This window comes from Hydra viridissima, unplaced genomic scaffold (genome assembly GCF_058129835.1).
Source record: "Hydra viridissima isolate aposymbiotic clone 2 unplaced genomic scaffold, HvirCarnegie_v1 scaffold_2, whole genome shotgun sequence".
Classification (NCBI taxonomy): Eukaryota; Metazoa; Cnidaria; class Hydrozoa; order Anthoathecata; family Hydridae; genus Hydra; species Hydra viridissima.
Genome location: NW_028324301.1, coordinates 5,083,560 through 5,106,546, shown reverse-complemented (window position 1 = coordinate 5,106,546; position 22,987 = coordinate 5,083,560). Strand labels below are relative to the sequence as shown.

Genomic DNA, 22,987 nt, shown 5'->3' with positions numbered 1-22,987 from the left:
ATTTTTCTTTGGTAAAGAAATACTCAATCTAAGAGTCACCAACAACACTTGTTAAAGTATTGTTTACATTGGAGGAATATTTTCTTTAGAGCCTTACATTTGGTATTATTTGTTATTTTATTTGTATATTTTTTTAGAGAAAAATATTCCAGAGAAAAATTTAACCTAAATATTCTATTTTATAATGACATTTTTACTAAAAAACTATGCTCTCTTGAAATTTAAAATACAAAAACTTGTTTTCTAAATATTTGCCAACAAAGGAACACAAAAATCATAAAGTAGATGTGGTGTTTTGATTCTTGTAAATGTTTGCTTCATCTCATGTGTCATCCCACCGAAGAACTTATCAAATTTATTGCCCCCGAAAAAATTGTCTCTAATGCAGTTGGAGGTAGTCGAATACTCGACAAAGGAATATCAGTAAAATGATAGCTGTACCCATCATACTTAATCCACTTACCGTCATCTTCATTTTTACAATGATGTCCATTTAAAAATACAAGATCTTTTTGTATGATGTTGACAGATGTTATTTCACCTTCATGATACCTTTTTTCTTCGTTATTGTTGCCTTTAGTATAAGATCCTTGAGGGAAAATAATAGAAGAACCTACGCCAACATCATTAATTTCAGGCGCTACGTCTACAGCTATTTCATCAAACATGACTTCTTTTTGTGTTAAACTATTATCGTCCCAGTCTACTTTGTATTTCATGGTTATATTGTTGTAGCTGACAACTTTAGCTGTATAGTATGCCCACTTAACATGATGGCAAATAACACGGTCACCGACTTTCGGGGTTCTTGAAAGATTTTTTTTCTTACAAAAAGTGTTATATAGTCCATTTTTTAGTGAGCTGGGGGAAAACCTTTTTAACATATCATATGGTGAGCTTTTTGAAATCTTTGAATCGAGAGCAGACTTAACTTTTTTAAAAGCTTTGTTTAGTTTTTTATGATCGTAAACATCTTGTAAATTAATGGGCTGATCATGGTATGTACTCATCAAAGCACCCACAACCGATTGTCTCCAATCACTGCCTTTACCAACAACAACTGGAATGATAGGTTTGTTCAGAGATTTCAATGCAAACTGAAGTTCCATTCTGCAATTCGCACTTTTCGAATAATCATCGCTTATGCAAGGAATGACTACTTTGGCCGCTTTTATGCCCTCTGTGATTTGACCAAAAAGACCCGAATCTGCATTTGCGGATGACAGCTGTTCGATATCCAGCCATACCTTATAGCCTAAATTTGTTATCATATCTTTGAGCAAACGAGGATCAGCAAACTTACTTCCGTTTGCCTGGTCAACCTGTTTGAGTTCTTCGGCTTTAAAGGAATTTTTCCAGCAATATGAAAGAAAGACATCGGCAGGTTCGTAGTTCTTTTCTTGAGTCACATCAGTTTCCGTTTTGAGCAATTTTTTTAGAGTTAATAACAATTCGTTACATTTCTCGTTTTGGATTGCCTTATCCTTAAAATGGATAAACAATTCTCCAGCAATAATCATTCCCACCGCACTCATTATCCATGCAAACGAACCATCTCCTACAACCAGTGGAATTACAGGCTTATGCAAAGTGGTTTTTGCAAACTGAAACTCCATTACACAACTTTCATCAAGAACATAAGCGTCACTTATGCACGCGATAAACACCTTTGCTTTTCGAATTGAAGCAGAAATGTTTTTAAAGTCTTCTTTGCTTTTTCTGATTTCATTAGCAATATTGTATCCTTTTTTTCTTAAAAAAGACTCAATTTCATAAGGATCGCACATATTTACGTAATTTTTAAGGTAGGACTCAGGAATGATCAAATCTTTTAAATCACCATTTTTATATGCAATAAAACTGTCCAAAACATGATACGAAAAAAAGATATCAGATGATTGATCTTCGTTTTCAAAAATTTGAGAATTTTCTAAACCCACACAGATTAAGTTTATTTAAAAGCCAAAATTACTTATTATAAAATTGCTTATTGAAAGTTTATTTTATATCAGCTACTAAAAAACTAAATGGTTACCCATGGTAACTTCAAACACGTTCGGTCGAATGCGAAACTCTTCTCTAGATAATCCAATAAAAAATTGCGAGTAGCCAGGATAAGTGATGCATTTTCCATCTTCAGTTGTTTTTGTATGGCAACCATCGTAACTAAGTTTTATGAAAATTTTGCTTAAGACTTTGGAGAATTCTGTTAAAGCAAAATTCTCTCAAGTACTCATCAAAAGATAATGCAAAGTTTTTTAAGCAAAAAAAGGTTGTAAATTAAAAATTATCCAAAGAAAGAAATTTAAAATTAAAAGATGTAAAAAATAAACCACTAAAACTGGTGCAAATGAAGTTATTGAAAACAGATTAGAGCGGGGTTCTCAGAAAAGATGCTTTAAAAATTGTTTGACACCTGAATTGAAAATGATTTTTAATTTACAACCTGGTACAATTTACAACCTGGTAAAATTTACAAGCCTGGTACAGTAAGCCATGAAAACCTTTCCGTAAATTGAAAACATCTTAATCAACGTAGATTTTAATGAAATCATTACAGACAGCAATTATTAAGCAGTAAATCTGTAATAATTCACCCAAAATAATTTACATTTTTTACTTCGATTAAACTATTGCAGACAAAAAAGATTTAAGTTTCTGAGTTTGTAAACAAAAAGTTTTTTACCATTTGCCACCATCAGGATTTGTATAAATATTTGTAATCACTCCTTCGTGCCATCTTTTACCTTCATCACTCTCAGTAGCTTCATACCCTCCTTGTGAGAATAAAACTACGCTACCTAAATAGATACAAAAAATTTTTACCTAGGTTAAGATTAAGATTGATCTTCACTAACTTTTTCTTTTTTTATCTAAAAGCATGATTGAAAAGATCTTGTTGGCTTTATCATTGGACGGAATTTCAGATCCTCAACTTAATGATAGAATAATAGTTTGTGCAATGGTGCTTTTTAGATAGATAAAAGCAAACCTATAAATTGTTCATGGGCTGTTCAGCTTTCAAAGGAGTGTTGCATCATGCACAAAACAGAAAAACGCTTGATTTACCTTAGATGATTCCGAATCTCTCTGAATCTACAATTGTTAGAAAATCAAAATTTACTTTAGTTTATTCAAATGATCAGAAAAATTAATCATGCAAGTGCGCAATTCAATTCAATTAAAGTGCAAGAAAATTTATTTGTCTTGTGAATTTGAGGCAGAATTTACCGGGTTTCCGTCAATGACAATTCAACACCCTAATTACCTTTTAATTTCCCAAAAATATTATTTGATGAACAAACTTTTGAATTATTTAAAAATACATATTGTAAGCTTAACCCTTAAATGCATAGTGTTGCAGAAATGCAACATTTATTTAACACATATAAAACGTTTTTAAGATAAGTTTAAAATATCAAAATATCAAAATTAAATAAAGTAAGATAAAATAAGATATCAAAATTGAAATATCATTTTCAAATTTATTTTTTAAACGAATAGACATCAAAATACATGTATGAATTTTTCTGATGTTTTTAAAAAAATCATGCATTTAAGGGTTAAATAGAAGTATTAATGAGTCTACCAATAAAATTAACAATCCAATAAGAAACTTGATTTTTGTATATCGGTCGGCACTTTCAATTTCCACCCTAAGTTATTAAATAAAATTTCAAACCTATGCCAATCTCCTTTTCAGTTGGAGCTCGATCTTTTGCTATGTTAAAGTAATCAAGTGTTTTGAAATTAAGTCCACCATCTTCCCATTCTATTTCATACTTCAATGAATCTTTATTGAACCTGGAAAGAAAAAAATACTTCAGTGAATTTATATTGAACCTGGAAAGAAAAACGGGGGAACTTAGTTTTAGGAATTTAAATGCAGAATATCATTTTTTACACATTAAGTTATAAAATTATTTTACCGTTTTACTCTTGCGTTAAAATATTCCCATTTCGTTTTTCCACACATTGCAATTACTTTATCCCCTTCTTTCGGTAATCTATTAGAAAGTTCCACGTCTAAAACTGTTTCCTCGCAGTCGCGTTTCGTATACAACTTAGAATGCTTTGATTCTAAATGTTTGACGAAATCATTTTCGTCTGTTGTATTTTTATTACAAATTGGACACGACAATTTTTTACTCGTGTGATGAATTTCTAAAAAATGTTCGATGAGACGTTTTTCATTGTTCGTAGAAATATTACAAACTGGACAACATAGATTTCTAGTGTCATGATTATGCTGAATGTGTTCAACCAATTCTTTCCCTGTGCAAAAACCAGTAGCTGTTTGCGAGCAGTGAGGACATTTTATTTTATAGCAATTTTTAACATGATTGGTTATTTCTTCAATCGATTGTTTCAAAGGGTTAAAAGTTTCTGTTTTACAGTTTGGACAGGTAAATCCGAGGTTGTTACCCATTTTTATTACGTATTATCTCGCTTAAATTAAACAAGCTAAGTTCAACAAACGCATGATACAAATAAAAAATATTGCAGCAAGTTTAATTCAACTGAAAAACATTATCAAGTAAAGTAGCAACATTTTTTTAACAAGGCTAAACTAATAAACGTTTTTCATCACGCATTAAGCATTTACAATGAGTAAGGAAATGTTAATGCATTAAGCGATTATAAATGCCTGTTATTTATAAAAAAGTTTAATCAAATTACCTAACATTTAAAAACCCTTTAGCAGATACATTCATCGATTTTATAAAAATATAAATGCAGTTTATGTGAATATCAGACTGTGCGCCATAAAATTTACGCTTCAAATAAAAAATAAAACTCTGTAAGTAAAAGTTTTCCTTATGCAAACAACTCGAATAAACATCAAGAAGTAACTACCAATACGAATTAACCAAGTTTTTTAAGTTGCATGAATAGTTAGGGACGTCGGGGCTAAGGAGGGGGCAGAGGGGATTAGTTATCCCTGATGAATTTTAACAAATTTAATGCGCCCTTTTCAATTTTTGATCAACAATCAATACTTTTCAAGAAAAATTGATAAAATGCCAAAAATTATGCAAATTGTTTTGTTATATAAGTCCTTATTCAGAAGCCACTTCATTTTTGGGAACTAAGCCCTTACCTAATAATACAAGTCCTTTTTTTTTCGAACAAATTTTGCTACAATAAATTATTACTCATAAGTTAAAAAAGGCGATTCAAAAATTTTCCCAATATGCATCATGTTGTTAGCCAGATCATCCGTTGAGGAAGATCTGGCTAATAACTTTGTAATATCACCTTAAAAATAATTAGAGAACGATCGTGACGTATAAAATTTGATAAACTATTTATTATGAAAATATTGGTCTCTTCCTGCCTTCAATCAAAGCGTAATAAAAGGCATATTTTCTTGTAAGCAAAAAAGTTTAAAAGTCCGTCCTAAGTATACCTAATGTACACTTAATGCTGAAAATGGGGGACTTTGAAATTTAAGTACCTATGAGTAATTAAATTATTGAAAATAGTTTAAAGATATACAAAGAATATTAAATTGCGCTCCGAAATATTGGACAATCACAATTTAAGTATCAACTTTATAATTTTTTTTTTTTTAATTTTTTATTTTGCAAATTTAATGAATTCCATAACTTCTTTTTACAAACTGGGTCTCAAAAAAAAAAAAATGTAAAAAATATGCCACTGTATGTTATTAGCAAGTTGAAATAACTTGAAATTAAGTTTATCATCTCTTAGTACTTTATTTTATGTGACTTTAAATTGTATTTTTTGTATGTTTTTAGAATTGATGAAATCCGAAAGAAAAATATAAGTTACTGAAGTGTACTTCGAAAACGTTTTTTAAAAGCTGGAAAACATCAGACTACTAGAAAAGGAGAGTTCTGGGACAAAACCATTTTCGATGCCCGTTTTGATTTTTTTGTTGATTGAGGGGTATGAAAATGTTTCGATGCCCGTTTTGATTTTTTTGGTGATTGAGGGGTATGAAAAAATGTTTTGGTTCCCGTTTTGATTTTTTTTGAGGGGGGGTGTGAAAATGTTTTTGGTGTGTGTTTTTTCATGAGAAAAGGATCCATGAAAAAAATTAATGGGTGTAAAGGTGTTGAAATCGTTCGCGAAAAATTAAGCGTAATAAAAGACTTGTCCGAGAAGAAGGTAGAAGCTTCCGGATTGACCGACTTGTGCGTCGCCAGAGTTGAGAGTGACGACGAGCCTTCTTCCGGCTGCGACACTGGGCATGGAATCGGCTTCTCCGAAATTTCTGTAAAAGGAGATGGTGGTGGTGGAGCCGATGGAAGCAGTGGATTGATACAGCAGTCCCGTCGATTTGTTGTTGAATGAAGTCAAATTTGACCCGTTCCATGACGACAAGTAAAAATCTTCCAGTCCAGAGGATGAAAAGAAGCATGTGCTGTCACCGTCGTAACCGGGAAAAGTAGTGTAATTGTTGGTGTTGTATGGAGTCCAAGGAGTGAGAACGGTTCCGTTTCCGGGAGGCAGATTTCCGTCGTACATTCTGACTCTGGATTCCCACCAGTTTCCAGAAGAGCCGATGATGTGCACCCTGATGTATTTCAACGAGACGCCATTTCCTTTTCCGTTGGTGTTCATCAAAACGTATTCGCTTCCATAAGTGGTGTTCAAATATCGGAACGACTTGCAGTACAGCTTGAAAAGAGGGATGGAAGCAGGAATGGAAGCGAGAGTGGAGATGAACGGCTGAATCCAATACGTGATGGCTGTGGCATTTTTGTTGACCAGTTGAATGGAGACGTTGTTTCTGAAAGGCATGTCCAACGTGAAATATCCTCCCAAGGAAGTGGTGTTAAACATGTTGCATCCTTGCAAAGAATTGGCGTAAAAAGCTCCTCCCAAAGGTGAAAAAAGCAAATCGGTGGCGAGACCAGTTGCGTCCACGCCGATTCCTTCAGTGGTTTCTGCATAATTCCCAACATTGATTTCTCCGTCAGTAAAGATTCGAATGAAAACTTGTCCGGGAATATTTGTGCCAGAGGTGCTGTATAAAGCCAGCCACAATCTTCTCAGCACTCCAGATTTTCCAGAAAACGCAAACACAGGAGAAGTGGTTAATGCTGCAACGGTCTGAGACTTGAAACCTAAACTGGTGAAACTCGAGCTTGGAACGACACTGGTCAAACTCGATTTTTGAAGCAACAAGTCGACGTAGCTTTTTGTCGCTCCGTCTTGCGCGCTTGACGGGTCGAGCACATTGATCAATTTGTGAGAATTCAAATCCAAGTCCGCTGTTCCCACTGATGTTCCACCGGCGTGCGTGTCCACGTAATTTTTTGTGGCTGAATCCGAAGCGGAAACGAGTTCTGCCATATTGGTCAATTTGTGTTGAGTCATGTTGACGTCTGTGTACAAAATATTGGAATAAGCCACTTTGGTGTCGACGTACCCTTTTGTTGCCGCGTCGTGAGAAGTGGTTGGATCAGAGACGTTGAGCAACTTGTGGTTGTTTAAATCCAAGGCTCCAGTGATGGTGCTCGATCCGTCCACTTTCACATTCATGCTCGAGCTGACGTCGACGTAATTTTTTGTCGCTGCGTCATGAAGAGCTGTCGGTTCGTTCAAATTGATCGCCTTGTGGAAATTCAAATCCAAGTCTGCAATTCCAATAACTGTTCCTCCACCTGACGCATGCGTGTCGACGTAATTTTTTGTGGCGGCGTCGTGAGAGTTGGTTGGTTCTGCCAGGTTGATGATTTTTTGAGAGTTGAAATCAATGTCTGCAGTAATGGTGCTGGATCCATCCGTTTTGATATAAACGTTGCTTGATGAGTCTGATGTGAGATTGTCTAAATAAACGCTGAACTCGTTTCTGTTGAATTTGTCAATCATTTTTTTAACGGGTGAAAATTTTTTCAGATCCTTCGTGATCACCAAAGGGTGTTGACAACGTCTTGAAATTTGTTTCCCTCTTCACATTTTTTCAAGACGTAAAGACATAAGTGACCGCAACAAGACGTGTTTCCAAATTGAACCCTGTTGCTGGTGTAATAGACAGGGCTTTTCAGATATTGAACCAATTCAACGAGAGGGGATTGAGCGTAAGAGTCAAAGCTGAACTTTTCGTCTCCGTCTTTGAACCAACACACCCAATGAAACCCTCCGGTGCTTGAATCCCCAGTGTTGATAATCCCGCATTCATTTTTTCTCGGTTTTTTTGGCAATGTGTCTCTGACAAAAACCCCTCGAAAGTTTTTTATTTTCAGTTTTTTTGCTGCTTCCATTAACTGAAAAGTGGACAAAGCATCGTTCGGTAAATTAACTCCATGCTCCAATTGAAAATTGGTCAAAATTTTTTGCACATTTATTTTCTTGCTTCTCATTTTTTTTTGTTCATTTTTTTAATTTTAATTTGCTTCCCCATTTTTGTCACTTACCTTTTTGTCTCCTCATTTTTTGTCACTTACCTTTTTGTCTCCTCATTTTTTGTCACTTACCTTTTTGTCTCCTCATTTTTTGTCACTTACCTTTTTGTCTCCTCATTTTTTGTCACTTACCTTTTTGTCTCCTCATTTTTTGTCACTTACCTTTTTGTCTCCTCGATTATCTTTCTGTTCTCTGCGATCAACATTTTTGACCTATTTGAGATTTCTTTGTTCTCTGCGATTATCTTTCTGCACTCTGCAATTGCCCTTTTTGCCTCTGACTCTTGCTCTTGCTCTTGCTCTGACTCTTGCTTTGGTCTTTTTTTGTAATGCCCATAAGCCAACGTGTGAACCCCATCATCCAAAATGATTCTTTTGTCATCGTCGGAGCTGAGAGAGGTTTTGTTGATTTCCTCCGTGTAAACGTCATGCAAATGGGAACGGATGACATTCATTTTGTTTATTTTTTCTTTTTTGGTTTCGAGGCATCTTTTGTAGTCGTCGTGGGTGATGTATTTTTCGACGACATATGTTTTGACCCCCTTGCATTTTTTGCATTTTTTCTCTTGTTTTTCTTGATGTATTTTGTAGGAGTAAAGTTTTGACCTGAGACCGACAAACTCTTCAATCTGTTTTCCTCCGGTTTCGTCTTTGAACATCCCAATGACCTTTTTGTTTAAACCCACTTTGAACCCGACGCTTTGAATGGCTGGATGGCTTTTGCTGAAATCACTCGTGTCGAATTTTTTTTCCACATCGTCGGCAATGTCCTTGTAAAAATCGTCCGTTTTTATTCATAAACCAGCGAGTCAGTGTCTGTCATCAACAGCTTTGCGTCACCAGGATATTTCTTTTTGATGAAATCATAATGGAACTCGAACATTAAGGTTTTGCTCAAATCCAAAATGGACATCCCCAAATAAATTGGTTTGTTGTAAAAAATTGATGTCCTTTTCATGTGAACGGCAATTAAGTTTTCGTCGAAAATCGTGTGCCGGTCGTAATTTGGTTTCGCCGACAACTTTATTGCCTTTTCCTTTTCTGTTACCAGTCTCACGTCCACTCGCTTTTCAATGTTCTCCATTGTTTTTCCAAACACCGAATTGTTCATCAGCTTGAAAAATTCCTTCTCAAACTCGCTGGTTGCTTTTGTTCTCAATTCTGTGTTGAGGTCAATGTAAGGTTTCAACCAATCCCGTTGCTCAAATTTCATGCCTCTGTGCACCTTTGAAATTTTCATTCCCAATCGTTCATACAATGTCAGGTTTTCGCAGTGAAGGACATATTTTTTTTTGTCGTTTAAATTTGGAACGAGCTTATCCACTTTTCCGATTTTCATTTTCTCGGGGGCCAAAGGATAATCGTTGTGTTCATTGTGAAGGCTTTCCGGATAATCCAAATCAACCTCTAAAATGCACGGAACCGATCTCCAATTGGACAGTTCGTCTTCTGTCATCCATTCGAAACCGTGAGTGGGAAGAGGTTTGCACATGGCCCATCCGTACAGTTTGTTGGCGTCCAAGTATTGAATGAATTTTGATGGTTGGCTTGGATCGTACGAGTCGCCCATGTATTTGTTGTTCGATTTTCCATGCCGGGTGGAGATCATGCTTATCCCTCCACGTGTTCCTTTTTGAGTCATTCGAAGCATGTCTGGGTCGCTCAACAACTCCATTTTTATTTTTGTCAGTTTCAAACAAGCGTCCCAAGCCAACCCGGGAGACGTGTAATACCAGGCTGGGTCGAGCTTGTAATGTTTCATGCAAACGTCCCTGAAATTTTCGAAGACGTCGGCCAGAATCAAAACATCCGACACGTTGTACAAATCGTGATAATCTCTGAACGTTTTGCATTGAAACACGTTCCAAACCTTCTGCGCATGCGCGTAATCTTCGTCACTTATTTCTTTGTGGTTGAGTTCTGAGAAAAACGCTTCTTTTGGAGGCAATTGCGTTTCTTGAAATTTATCGAACCCATCCACCCAACCGTAAGGGTAAACACCTTTTTTTCGAAGCAAATTGAATTTTTCTCCTTCAAAATATGTTGCGAGGCTTTTAAACTCTTCTGGTTTTAAATTTTTTGACAAACCTTCCAAACTGAAGGAAAGGAATTTAAAGCTGTCGATGAACCTCAATTCAATTTTTTTGTCTTTTGGTTTTCCGTCTTTCCCGGTGTACTTTCCCACAGTGATTTTTTTCGAGAAGCTGATGTATTTTTCCTCGTTGCATGGGACGCAGGTTATTTCTCCTCCCAATTTTTTGATAAACAAATGGCTGTCGTAGCCTGACAGATTGTGAAAAACGACAGGAACAAATTTTGGGACTTTGTATTTTAAACTGCATTCGTTGTGGGCCGCTCCTCGATATTTTCCAGTAAAATGACAGTGGTCTCGCACCTTTTCTGTATCGAGAATTTTTTCTTCGCAAATGTGGCAAACGGTTGCGGCTTTGAAATTATTTTCATCGTCCTTTGTGAAAAACATATTTTTTTTCTCAATTTTTCCAAAAAGTTCTTTTATTTCTTTTTCCAAACTTTCGACAAAAAATTGGGCCACGTCTTGGTTCTCGTTTGACGATTCGGAAATTGTTGGTTCACCGTCATAAACGGTTTCGTCAAAACATTTGATGTAAAAGGAAAAAGAGCTCGGAACGTGACTTTGAAACTTTTTGGTGTACGACTTGTCTGGGTTTTGTTCGCACGAGTCCATCGGTTTGACAAAGCTTTCAAAATCAGCGTAAACGATGAATGGAACCCTCATCGACCTTTCCATGTTACCAAATTTCATGAACGAATTTTTTGGAGGAAGATCCATTCGTGTCGCGCTGTGCTCTCTGCAATAGGTCGAATGTTTTGAAAGGTCCTCTTCGCTTTTCATCCCCTGCAAGCAATTTCTGCAAAAATATTTTTTCCCATTTCTGTTGGATGCTTGGGATGAAATGAGTCGACTCAGATTTTTGATCAGACAGTAATGATTTGTTTTTTCGTCTGAAATGAGCATCAAATCAATTTCATGCTTTCTGTTCAAGCATTTCGATATTCGCAAAGGGTGGATGGATTTTTTTTTGTAACCGAAAACGTTGACGCTGATGTCTGGATTATTTTTTTCAAATTTTTTGATTTGATTGAGTTTGACAGGAAATTCAATCCCTTCCCAATTAAAACTTTTCGATTTTTCAATCAAGTCTTTGTCAATCCTTTCTCCGTGTTTTTCTTTCATGTTCAACGCTCTGGTGACGCTCCACTTGAAGTATTCATTGTCTTCGTTCTCCATGTTGATGATTGCTTTTTTGTTTGCCCAAAAGTCGTCGAGAGGGATGTACGATCGACCACCGATGGGTCTGTATTCAATCAAGTTTATGTCCATTTTCAAGATGGCGGACACTGTGCAATTAGATCCCATTTTGTTGTATTTCTCCGTGTTTTCCAGGATCTCATCTTTTGCTTTTTCAAAAAACTCTCCCAAATCCGTCGACTCCAAAATGATTCCCGCTTTTGACAAAAAAGGAACGATTCGATGCACCTCCTCTCCCGTAGTAAGGCTGACACTCTCCATATCGACTGTCAAAACAAGGTTCGCTTTTTTGTTTTTATTCTCTTGAAGAATTTTGATCACGCCGTCTTTTGCCAAATTCAAAAAGGCAGAAGCGTCCTTTTGGTTTCCTTTGACCTGATGCGAAAATTGTTTGGCAACACGCCTCAGCGCGTGATCGGTCAAATGAAAATCAATGAGGGGTTTGTAAACTGCATTTCGCGCGATTGCTTTGAGAGCCATTGATTTGAGAGAGTCCACTTTTCTCTTCACTTCGCTCCCCACATTGCTCACTGTTTTCTTCACAGCCTCTGGAACAAAAGGATCAACAAACTCAAGCAAGCTGTTGAAACTGTTGACGACCGCATTTTTCACAGCTGTCGAAAAACTTGAAAAAACTCCAGGAGTCAACACAGGAGTCGAATCTGGAACAGGATCGTCAATGAGGTAATGTGATGGCACTGGAACAGATCTCCGAGAAACAGGATGAGGACCAATGACAGGTCTTGTTGTTTTTATGGCTTCAACGAGTTGTTCCCTCGTCATTTTTGAAAATCCTTTTATCGCTCTGTCTCGAGCTTGATTTTTCAATGTTGCCATCGAAACTTTTTTTTCTTTGGCGATTTTGCTTTCCATTTTTTATTATCAAGAAAATTTTTAAACTTAAATTCAATTTTTTGGTTTTTCCGATTTTTCGCATTTTGCTTTCCATTTTTTTTCGGTTTTTTTCAATTCTTTTTTTACGAGAATTGAAAATTTTTTTTTCGGACTTTTCATTTTTTCGGACTTTGAGTTTTTTTTCTGTTTTCGAGTTTTTCAGAATTGAAGATCTCAATCTTGATTCCATTATCCACTTTTCCATCACGGCGCTCCAAATATCTCCAGCCATGACCCGTCTTTTTCATCGCTTCGTAAAGGGATCCGTATTCAACCACATCTCCTGTTTCGATGTTGGTTGTTTTCACAGACACAGGTTTTTTTCGAATCGAACCAAGCCTCTCGTATTTTGGGTCGATCGGTTTTTTCACATTTTCCGTTTTCACATTTTCTTTTTTCGGTCGACCCACATGTCTGCATTCTTTTGCACCTTCCAAAAGCGAATCTTTGCTCACGAGATTGTTCTCAACCGCAATCATCATCAAAGTCAACAAATTGTTTGAGGTTTTTGTGACACCATTTTCTCTCAGCAAATTTTTCAGATAATTTTTTGTGATCCTCATGTTTTATTTTGAAAAGAAAAAAATTTTTTTTTAAATCAATTTTTTTTTGTCAAGAATCTCGTTACGGTTTTTTTTGATCTAATAAACAGCGCTCATGTTGGTCCCGTCTGAAGAAAATTGGATCAATTTGTCAGAAATGATCACTGCAAAAATAACGGTGTTGTCTGTAACAGCCGTTCTGAATTTCAGGTTGACAACCAATTCAGCCGTTTCGGAAACAACTCTATCCTTTTGCTTGCTGATGTCGACAAAAAACAAGGGAAACAAATTTTTGTATTCAAGCAGAGTCAAACCTGATTGACAAACAAGCTCGTTTGTGCCATAATATTTTTCGTCAAAAGTGAACGCATCGGAATGAGCCATGACCATTTTCTTTTCTCCGAAATTCAGGTCATAATTGTAATTCGGATATTTGATCCCATTGACGGTCACGAAAAAATTGTTGACGTCACAATGATCGAACACGGCTGGATTTGCGGTTTGACTGGAACCTCTGTTTGTCTGAAGACCTAACACGATAAATCTCGGAACGCTTTTGTCCGTGATCCTTCCAAGGGTCCAAGTGAATTCTGTGATACCTGCTGGAATGGCTTGCCTTTCGACTTTGTTTGCTTTGTAAGCTACTGGAACTGAGATTTTATTTGCCATCATTTTCAAAAATTCGGATTTTTTTAAAACATCCAGCTCAATCCTTGGCATGAAGAGTCGGAATTTTTTGATGTCGATCATTCCTGCAGTAACAGTTCCGGCTCTGTAAATGGCGTCATCGTATTCTTTTTTTGTAAAGGTGATCGTGTGTCTGAATCCGTAAACGACTTTGTCGTAAGTCTCGCAAAAACCAAAAATGTGCTTTAAAGGGATCCTGAACGAAAATGCACCAATGGATGTGGTGTCTGCAAACAAGTGGTCTCTCCTGACGTTGAACCCAGTGGTTCCAGTTGCGTTTGATGTGTCTTTGTACCACATTTGCTTCAAACCATCGGCAAGCTGAAAACCGAAAGGATATTTCAACAATCCAAGCATGGTTGTTCCCTGACCTGGATACATGACTCTTTCCACTTGCTGTCCTGATAAGTCGTAAGTGACGTCACTGAACAAATACATGATGGCGTTGTTCACCAGAGCAATGTTGTCTGCTGCTGCGTAAGCGGTTCCGTCTGCTTTTTTCAGAACCCCTTCGACGAGGATGTAAGCCTCAGACGGAAGTGTCTGCACAGACTGACAATCAATCTCAAAAACGATCGATCCTGAAGAATTCAAATCGAGGTTTGTTGGAAGGTACTCGAAAAAATCAACTTTTTCAATGCCGGTGTCGTAGACAGGCATTTCATCAGCTCTTAATCTTTCGGTGTTTATCATTTTTTTTAATGAGAAAAAAAATTTTGTGTCATTTTTGATTCGTCAAAAAAATCACGCAATCAAAAGCCCGCTCCCCATTTTGACGAGATCCTGAATTCTGGTCGCATTCTTTTTTGTCATTTTTCTTTTTGGACGAATGGACGAACCAAACATTTTTTTGTGCAGCTCTTCCATTGGATTGATATACGTGTACGGATCAACCTTTGCCGCTTCGTTTGCAATCGTGTTGACCAATTGGTTTGGATTCACTGTCCCTGTCTTGGCGTAAACTTTTTCGATCGCTTTTTTTCCTTTGTCGATGGCAACGTCTTTGGCGGTCAAAATGGCTGAAGTGGCCAATTCTTTTCCTGCAGATTTGGCTGCGGTGATGGCCTCTCTTCCAATTTCGCTTGCCGCTGCCTTTCTCAATAAATGAAGAGACGATCTCGATGCGTTCGAGGCTGCCATTCTCCTCAAAAAATTTTTAAACGTGTCAACGAATCCTCCTCCTCCAACAACGTTCTTTCTCACATATCTTTTGTTGTTCACGATGAGCATTTTAAAAATGAGAAAAATTTTTTTTTGTTTCACGACTCGATGTATTTTTGAATCGATCGATATTCCTCTTTGTTGATTTCCCCCTGCCTCAAAAGCTCGTCACAAATGGACACAGCTTGGTTTCTCGACGCAATGTTTCCAGCATGACCAGCGGCGATGCTCAAACCAAGTCGCTGCACAAGAGCATTTGGATCGCTCGGAAGAATGATCACTCCACGACCTTTTATTCCTCTCGTTTTTTTGTAATTTTTCTCCCAAATTTTTGAAACGATCTTGTCCCACTTTTCACTTCTCGAAGCTTTTGGAACGGTGGGTCTCCCTTCTCTCTCCATCGCATGCGTTTCGACCAGTATTTTTTCATAATTTCCCAAGTCCTCATTTGTCACCTTTGTCATATCAGGTCTGGATCTTGAAATCAGCTCCCAAAAACCAATCGTCCCCTTGTACTTTTCTCCATCAATAATGATGTCGTTTTCATCGATGAAAATTTCTTTGTCTCCAATAAACATTTTTCCTCGTTCTTTTGCGTGAATCCCAAAAACTCGATCTGCAGAAAATTTTTTGGCTGCATATTTCGACAAATATTCCAAAGCAATGTTTCCCACATTCATTTTTCCAAACGTTTTTTCAGCACCTTTTAAGCTTTCAGATGGGCTTTCTGGATAAGTCAAAGCCAGTGGAGTGTTGTCAACTTCTCTGTATGCGATTCTCTTCATCTCGTTTTTAACTTTTTCGTTGCTCTTGATCAACGGTTGAAACTTGGACAGATCAGCCTGATAATTCGCATCTGAAACGTTCCGCTTGAGGCTCTCATTGTAAAGCTTTTCCCGGTTGGCCATGTATTCTTTGACAATCTCATCTCTCTTTTTCGGGTCGTGTATTTTAAAGAAGGACATTTTTTTTAAAATACGGAGAAAAAAAACGAAAACGAAAACGAGTTTGCGTTTGCGTTTTGCGTTTGCGTTTGCGATCATTTTCCCTTTTTGAAAATGTTGTTAAACGCTTGAATGGCTTCTTCTCTTCCTTTTTGGATCAACGTCTCTTTGGTCAATTCGTCAATGCTGCTTTTTGCATTTGTCCGTATTTCTTCGGCCATGACCTTAAATTTTTGAAGCTCGCTGAGAACCAATTCGTACTCGGAATCGCTCACAAATCCGTCCATGAGCGATTTTGAAATGTGATCGCCAATCGTGTTCAATTTTGATTCGGAAAGAACCTTTAATTTTTCGTGCTTTTCAGCCTTCAACATCATTTTTTTGTTTTGTTGGTTTCCGAAAATGGATAAAGCACCCATCCCAACCGCAATCCCCTCGCACGCAATCGAAACTGGGGTGGCAACGACGGTTGACAAAAGGGCAATACCAGTAATCCCCAAAGCAATGCACACCGTTTGCAGCCCATCGTCAGCGAAACGAATGATTTTCGACACTCGATGGTACTTTTTGCTCAAAGCCATTCTCTTCACTTTTTCATCCTCCATTTCTTTTTGGATCTCGCTTATTTTTTAAAGTCTGTAAACGTGACCTCCATCCGTCGGAGCTGTTGGAAGATTCGGATAAATTTTTTCGGTGTTTTTGATTATCTCCATCTTTTTAACAAAGACAGATTTTTTTTAAATTCGAATCGATGTGATTTATTTTGCAAAGCTTTTCACCTTTTTTGACAATGACGTCATTGGTGCTGTTGTTGCTCACATCCAAAATGACGTCATCCACAGACTCTGAAAAAATCGCATCGTTTTTGAAGAAGTTCAATTGGTCACTTATTTTGTTCATCAAAGTGACGACAGCGATGCCTCTGTCAAAACTCAACCCAACAGACAACGATATTGTCGTCAGAGAAAGAGCTGAGAACTTAATGTCCTTCTGAGCAAAAATCTCATGATGACCTTTTATGTCATAACAGTTTGGGTGATCCAACTCTTTTTTTGCCACAACAATATTTTGCGATGTCTTTTTTTGCAGGTTTTTGATTGTCTCCACCAGGTTTTCAAGCTCTTTGATCCGTTCCACCAAATTTTCCAAATTTTTGGTTCGATCCGACTCTTTGAATCTCTCCAACACTTTGATCCTCTCATCCATGTGTCCCAAATATATTTTCGAGATCTCCAAACTCGAATCAGCGTGTTTCTCTGCCGATGAGACGTTTTTAAAAAACTTGTGAGGGGCATGCATTTTTAATATGAAAAGAAAATGTTTTTAACTCATTTTTTTTTTCTTTTTTTTCTTCGTGTTTTTTCTTCGTGTTTTTTCACATTTCTTCTTCAGATTCCATTTCCCCCAAATCCAAATCGCCACCCATGATGCTTTGAACAGAAGTCACGTTTTTTGCGATGACCACTTCGGGAATCCTAACCTGAATGGACTCGATCTGCGCTCCGACAAAAACACCTTCGATTCTCAAAGAGGCGACGACAAAACACTTTTGTCGAACATATTCTAAAGGACACACCTTCACCAGCTTTTTCGCTTTCTTTTTGAAAAACGAAGAAGACACTTCAATGCCTTTCTCGTTTTTCTTTGTGAACAACTTTCCGAAAATAATGGGAGATGCATTCGGATTATCGGATTTCTTTTTCAAAATGGACAAGTCATCTGTCATTATTTTCTTTGTTCTCCCTACCTTTTTCAAAGTGAGAGTCATTTCCTTGACTTTTTCGCGAAGAAATTTCGATACCTTTTCGACCACCTCGATGAACTTTTTTTCTTTTTCGCTCACCCCTTTTTTCTCGTCGAAACCAAGAAAGGACATGGAATATCCCTCCAGTTCTTTCGTTCCAAAGCTGCGGTTCTCAAACATACCCAGAGAAAACAAAACAGGTGTCCTCAAAATGAAAGGCCCTTTCCCAGAGGAATACTCATAAAAGAGCGGAATCTTTTGGTACTGAACTGGTTTGGTTGCGGAATAAATCTCTCCAACCGACAATTTGCTTTCATCAAAATTTCCGACCGTCACGAAATTCATCTTTTTAATATGAAAAGAAAATTTTTTAAACTCATTTTTTCAGACGGATCAATTCATCATTGCTCACCCATGAGTTGAACGAGTCTGGATATCCTTTCCATTTGACCAGTGATTTTCTTTTTGTTCGGCGAACGATTTTTTCAATCCTGAATATGCTCTGATGCGTCTTTTGCATCTCCTGCTCATAAAAAGTGCCTTGAATGTCTTCACCGTTGGCATCAGTGATTTTGTACGTGGGTGGATCCGTTCGCTGAACTTTGGACACTGTGAAAACCTCCTCGGTCCATCTCGGAGTGTACCCTTTTTCAAAATGGGGCTTCTTTTTTGTGATCCTCACTTTGTCTCCCATTAAAAATTTCGGCTCTGGTCTTTCTTTTGGCATCTTTCCATTCAGATTCATCCAGACCATATTTTTATTCTTTTCCTCGCTGGCTTCAATCGGTGTCATTTTGATGGACGAGTGCTTTGTGCTGTTGTAATTTTTCACCATTTCGTCCAAAACGTCAATGTATCGGTTGGTGCTGTTGGCTGAAAAATATTTGAACATTCTCTCTTTCATTGTTCTGTTCCATCGCTCGACGACACAGCTTTTTTCCTCGTTTTCAGTGGAATATAATCGAACACCCAGCGATCTCACGTGCTTGTTGTGAAATTCTTTTCCTTTGTCCACCCACATTTTGACACATTTTCTCTCACCAAAAATCTTTTTCAACGCCTCAGCCACTTCAAGACCCGTTTTGCTTTTCAACGGAACGATCCATCCATACTTTGAAAACACGTCGATCACCATGAGCAAATATTTGACGCCATTGTTGAACTTTGAAAACGATTGCATGTCAACCAAATCGGCAGCCCATATTTCATCGATGTCGTTCACAAACACTTTTCTTTTTTTAAAATGGCGAACGACCGGTTTGTGAAGTTCCTCTGCAAGCTGATCCGTCCATTTCAAACTTGAAAAAAATTTTTTTTTTTAGAACCCTTTGGATTCGCAGAGACGCCCAATCCGAATTTGGCTTTGGCTTTGATTATGGGCTCGATGATCTTTCTTTCGTTTATTTCTTTTTGAGTGGGGTTTGGAATGGAGTTCATCTCTTCAAGCATCATTTGATCTGCCAAATTTCTGCTTCGAACGTCGGTCAAATATTTATATGCCAAATCATGGTGATATGCCGCATTGTCCACTCTGTCCACCGGTTTGCTCCACTCCTGATACATGTCGGTGGATGTGAGCCTTTTGTCCAGGTTTGTGCCAGGTCCTGCAAAATTCATTCCTGGAATATGCATTTCTCCTGGAAATTTTGCCCACGGAAGCTTTATTTTTTTTGAAAAATTGTTGATCGATTCGACCAAGTCACCCCCTTTTGTTGCATGCGAAGAAACAAACTGGCATTTGGTCGTTCCACAAGAATCACATGTTCCTTTGATCATGTTTCTGTTGTTTTTTGACACCTCGTTTCTCAAATGAATGGTTTCGGTTTCTCTTTTGCATTTGACGCAGTACATTTTATTGAAAAAAAATTTTTTTTTTAATCAAAAAATGGAAGTGACCGATTTGTCATGGAATATTGGGAAAAGCAAAAGAGACAACAACCCGCTTTTGCCGAGAAGCATTCGAGGAATCATCGTTGGAAAGTCCGGTTGCGGAAAAACAACCTTGCTTCTCAATTTACTGCTCAAACCTGGATGGTTGGATTATAACCATTTGCAAGTCTTTGGAAAATCTCTTTTCCAACCCGAGTACAAAATACTGAAAAGCTCGTTCGAAAAAAATTTGCCAAAAAAGATCATTCTCGATTTGTTCAAGGTGCAAAACGAAATGGAAAAATTGAATTTAAACCCAGAATGCGTCATTAACGACCTTTCAAAAAATTTTTCCGAAACCGAGGACATGAATTGTCAATTTTTCGAAACGGCTGACGATATTCCTGAACCTGAAGACCTCGATTCAACAAAAAACAATTTGATGATCTTTGACGACCTTCAATTAACCAAGCAAAACAAGTGCGAAAAATATTACATCCGCGGAAGACACTCCAACGTCGACTGCTTCTACCTCGCTCAAAATTACTTCATGCTCCCACGACAAACCATCCGAGAAAACACAAACTTCATTTGTCTGTTTCCTCAAGATTCAAAAAATATGGACCACATTTTTCGAGACCACGTTTCGAGCGACATGGGAAAAGAAGAATTCAAAAAATTTTGCAAGCGTTGTTGGTCTCAACACCACGGATTTGCCGTCATCGATTTAACCTCAAAAAAATACGAGGGAAAATATCGAAGCGGATTCGACGATTTTTTTTTCCCGAAAGAATCCTTTTGAAAAAATTTTTGTCCATTAAGAAAAATGTCTGGCATCATCATCGACGTGGATGGAAATTCCAACGTAATCATAACAGAATTTTTGGACAAAATCGTCTTTGAAAAAGAAAAAACATACGAGATGGCTTTTCTCGGTCTGGAGACGTACAACAGCTTTCCAAACATCACAAGCAAAAACAATTCTTTCCGGTACAGCATGAACAACGGAGCCAATTGGGAAAACGTCGTCGTCCCAGACGGAAGCTACGACATCATCGACATCAACAATTATTTGCAAAAAACCGTCTCAAACACAATCAAAAATTACGCGTCACAAAGCGCAAGCTACGTCGCTGTGAATAAGATCAGCTACTCACCTGAAAACATAAAAATCGGATCCAACTCAAACACTTTAAAATCAACCATCAAACTCGGAGTAAATTATTTGATGGACCTGAACGTCGAAAACAGCATCGCCTCTCTTTTGGGATTCACAAAAAGACAATTGGACTCCAATTCAGAATACGAGTCCGACGACATTGTCAGGATTTCAAGCGTCAACACGATCAGAATCGTCAACAACGTCATCGGATCAGCCTACATCAACGGCTCACAACTCAATTGCATTTACTCCTTTTACCCATCGGTCGGTCCTGGATTCAAAATCATCGAAAGACCCACCCATTTGGTCTACCTCCCTGTCAAGGTCCATGAAATTTCCACGATGATCACACGCGTTGTCGATCAAAACGGAAATTTAATCGACTTTCGCGGAGAGGACGTCACGATCCGATATCACATTCGAGAAGTGAAATAAATTTTTTTTTTTCCCTCGTGAAAAAAAATGAGCAAATACATCAGTGTCAAATTAAACGTGTCCCATGGACAGATCGAAAAAATAAAAAAATCCATGATGGAAGGAAAACCCGTTAGCATCCGGATTTCAAGAGAGGATTTCCACGGAAACGACGTTTTGCTTGTGACACACACACAACACCAACAAATTTTGGACGCTCTCCATCGAGGAGTTGGAGTCACCATTAAAATGAGCAAGACTCAAGTGGAACACAACGCAAATGTCAAAGGAGGATTCATCGGAGCTCTTTTACCTTTATTGGGAATGCTTGCTGCTCGAGCCGCTCCCGTTGTTGCCACTTGTTTATTAGGCGGTGCTGCCTCTTCACTTGGGTCCACTGTGATCGACAAAATTTCAGGAAGAGGTGTCGTTTACGTCAAAAAAAATGGACACGGAATGAAAATGGGCACTCACAGAGGAAACGGATTATTTTTAACACCCTGGATCAAAGGAGGCTCCGTCAGAGACGGTCTTTACATCAAAAACGGAAAAGGTTACGAATCCATCGGATCCGGATTGCTTCTCGGACCGAACTCCCCATTCTCAAACATCCCTTTTTTAAATTTGATTTTGTGAAAAAATTTTTTTTTCTTGGCCAAATAAAATGAGAATCTCGCGAAACGACGACGGAAAAATCAGAAGCATTAAATTCATCGAATACTTAAGGGACAAAGGTTTTGGTCACCGAGAAATTGAACTGTACAAGTCCATTCTCGAAGAAAAACACGAACAAGAACAAGAACAAAAAGAAAAATTAATTTTTCGCGAACGATTTCAACACCTTTACACCCATTAATTTTTTTCATGGATCCTTTTCTCATGAAAAAACACACACCAAAAACATTTTCACACCCCCCCTCAAAAAAAATCAAAACGGGAACCAAAACATTTTTTCATACCCCTCAATCACCAAAAAAATCAAAACGGGCATCGAAACATTTTCATACCCCTCAATCAACAAAAAAATCAAAACGGGCATCGAAAATGGTTTTGTCCCAGAACTCTCTTTTTCTAGTAGTCATCAGGGTACAAATTCTTTATACAGAGGTCACCGAGACCTCGATAATAGACATTAATAATATCAATGCTAATTTCAGAATACAAATTTATTTTTAATACGAACAACAGACATCAGTTCATGAAACATTATTCAAAGTCTTTGTTTAACCAAACGTTATGTCAGATTTTAAATTGTTTATTCTTATCATGGCATCCACTGCTCGTAAAAGTTTGCCAGAAAGAATACGTAAAACCAAGTATTATGGGCTTATGTTTGATTCAACTTCAATCAAGCTTATTGTTATAAAATGTTGGAAGAAGAAAATAAGAAAAAATGTATCAAATAAACCAATCAAACTAAAAACAGAGGAACCAATTTTCGGATTTTGTTTGTAATCATTCAACAAAATGGCATTTGCAAATACCATTTTGGGAAATATTAAAAAATGTACATGTTTTAAATGACACCACGACTCCATTTATTTAAACTTGATACTTTTTTAACACTGTCTAAATATGGTATCTTTCTTTTGCCTTGAGTGGAAAGTTTTGGAAAGTGTTGTGTGAAATACCAGACAGTGAGAGAAAATGTTAGACTCGTAGTTTAAATTGATTTTAGCCTTTGGATTGGACTATTATTGGTCACTTAAAACATTTTAAAATCACATTTGTCAGGAGTTAATGAGTACTTATCCAGGAGTCACAGTTGACAAATCTAATTTCTATGGCCTTTTCAAAAAAATACGGGATCAAGCGAAAAAAATAAATTGCAAATAAGGCTTGCCTAAATTAATGTTTTCTACAAAACATTAAATGATGAGAATTTACAAAATCAAAACTT

At 37.3% G+C, this 22,987-nt stretch overlaps 2 protein-coding genes across 2 annotated transcripts; both read right to left on the bottom strand.

Annotated features, from left to right (window-relative positions):
- Nucleotides 1-156: 156 nt before the first annotated feature.
- Nucleotides 157-4,777, bottom strand: LOC145186575 (uncharacterized). The gene is made up of 5 exons (XM_090079463.1): nucleotides 3,930-4,777; nucleotides 3,683-3,804; nucleotides 2,687-2,801; nucleotides 2,036-2,166; nucleotides 157-1,930 (listed from the first exon to the last, which is right to left on the bottom strand). Exons 1-5 carry the CDS (start codon nucleotides 4,427-4,429, stop codon nucleotides 330-332), a joined length of 2,469 nt encoding a protein of 822 aa, XP_089935589.1. The 5' UTR covers nucleotides 4,430-4,777; the 3' UTR covers nucleotides 157-329.
- A 10,275-nt stretch (nucleotides 4,778-15,052) lies between these two features.
- LOC149891652 (uncharacterized) lies at nucleotides 15,053-15,862 on the bottom strand. The gene has a single exon (XM_090077972.1). It carries the CDS (start codon nucleotides 15,860-15,862, stop codon nucleotides 15,053-15,055), a length of 810 nt encoding a protein of 269 aa, XP_089934098.1.
- Between the last annotated feature and the right edge of the window lie 7,125 nt (nucleotides 15,863-22,987).

Coding starts and splice junctions, on each gene's coding strand:
- LOC145186575 (XM_090079463.1), bottom strand. CDS start 4,429: ATGGGTAACAACCTCGGATTTACCTGTCCAAACTGTAAAACAGAAACT. Junction 3,805..3,929: donor TTTAACGCAAGAGTAAAACG/GTAAAATAATTT, acceptor TTTTCTTTCCAG/GTTCAATAAAGATTCATTGA. Junction 1,931..2,035: donor CGTGTTTGAAGTTACCATGG/GTAACCATTTAG, acceptor GTGTGGGTTTAG/AAAATTCTCAAATTTTTGAA.
- LOC149891652 (XM_090077972.1), bottom strand. CDS start 15,862: ATGGCCAACCGGGAAAAGCTTTACAATGAGAGCCTCAAGCGGAACGTT.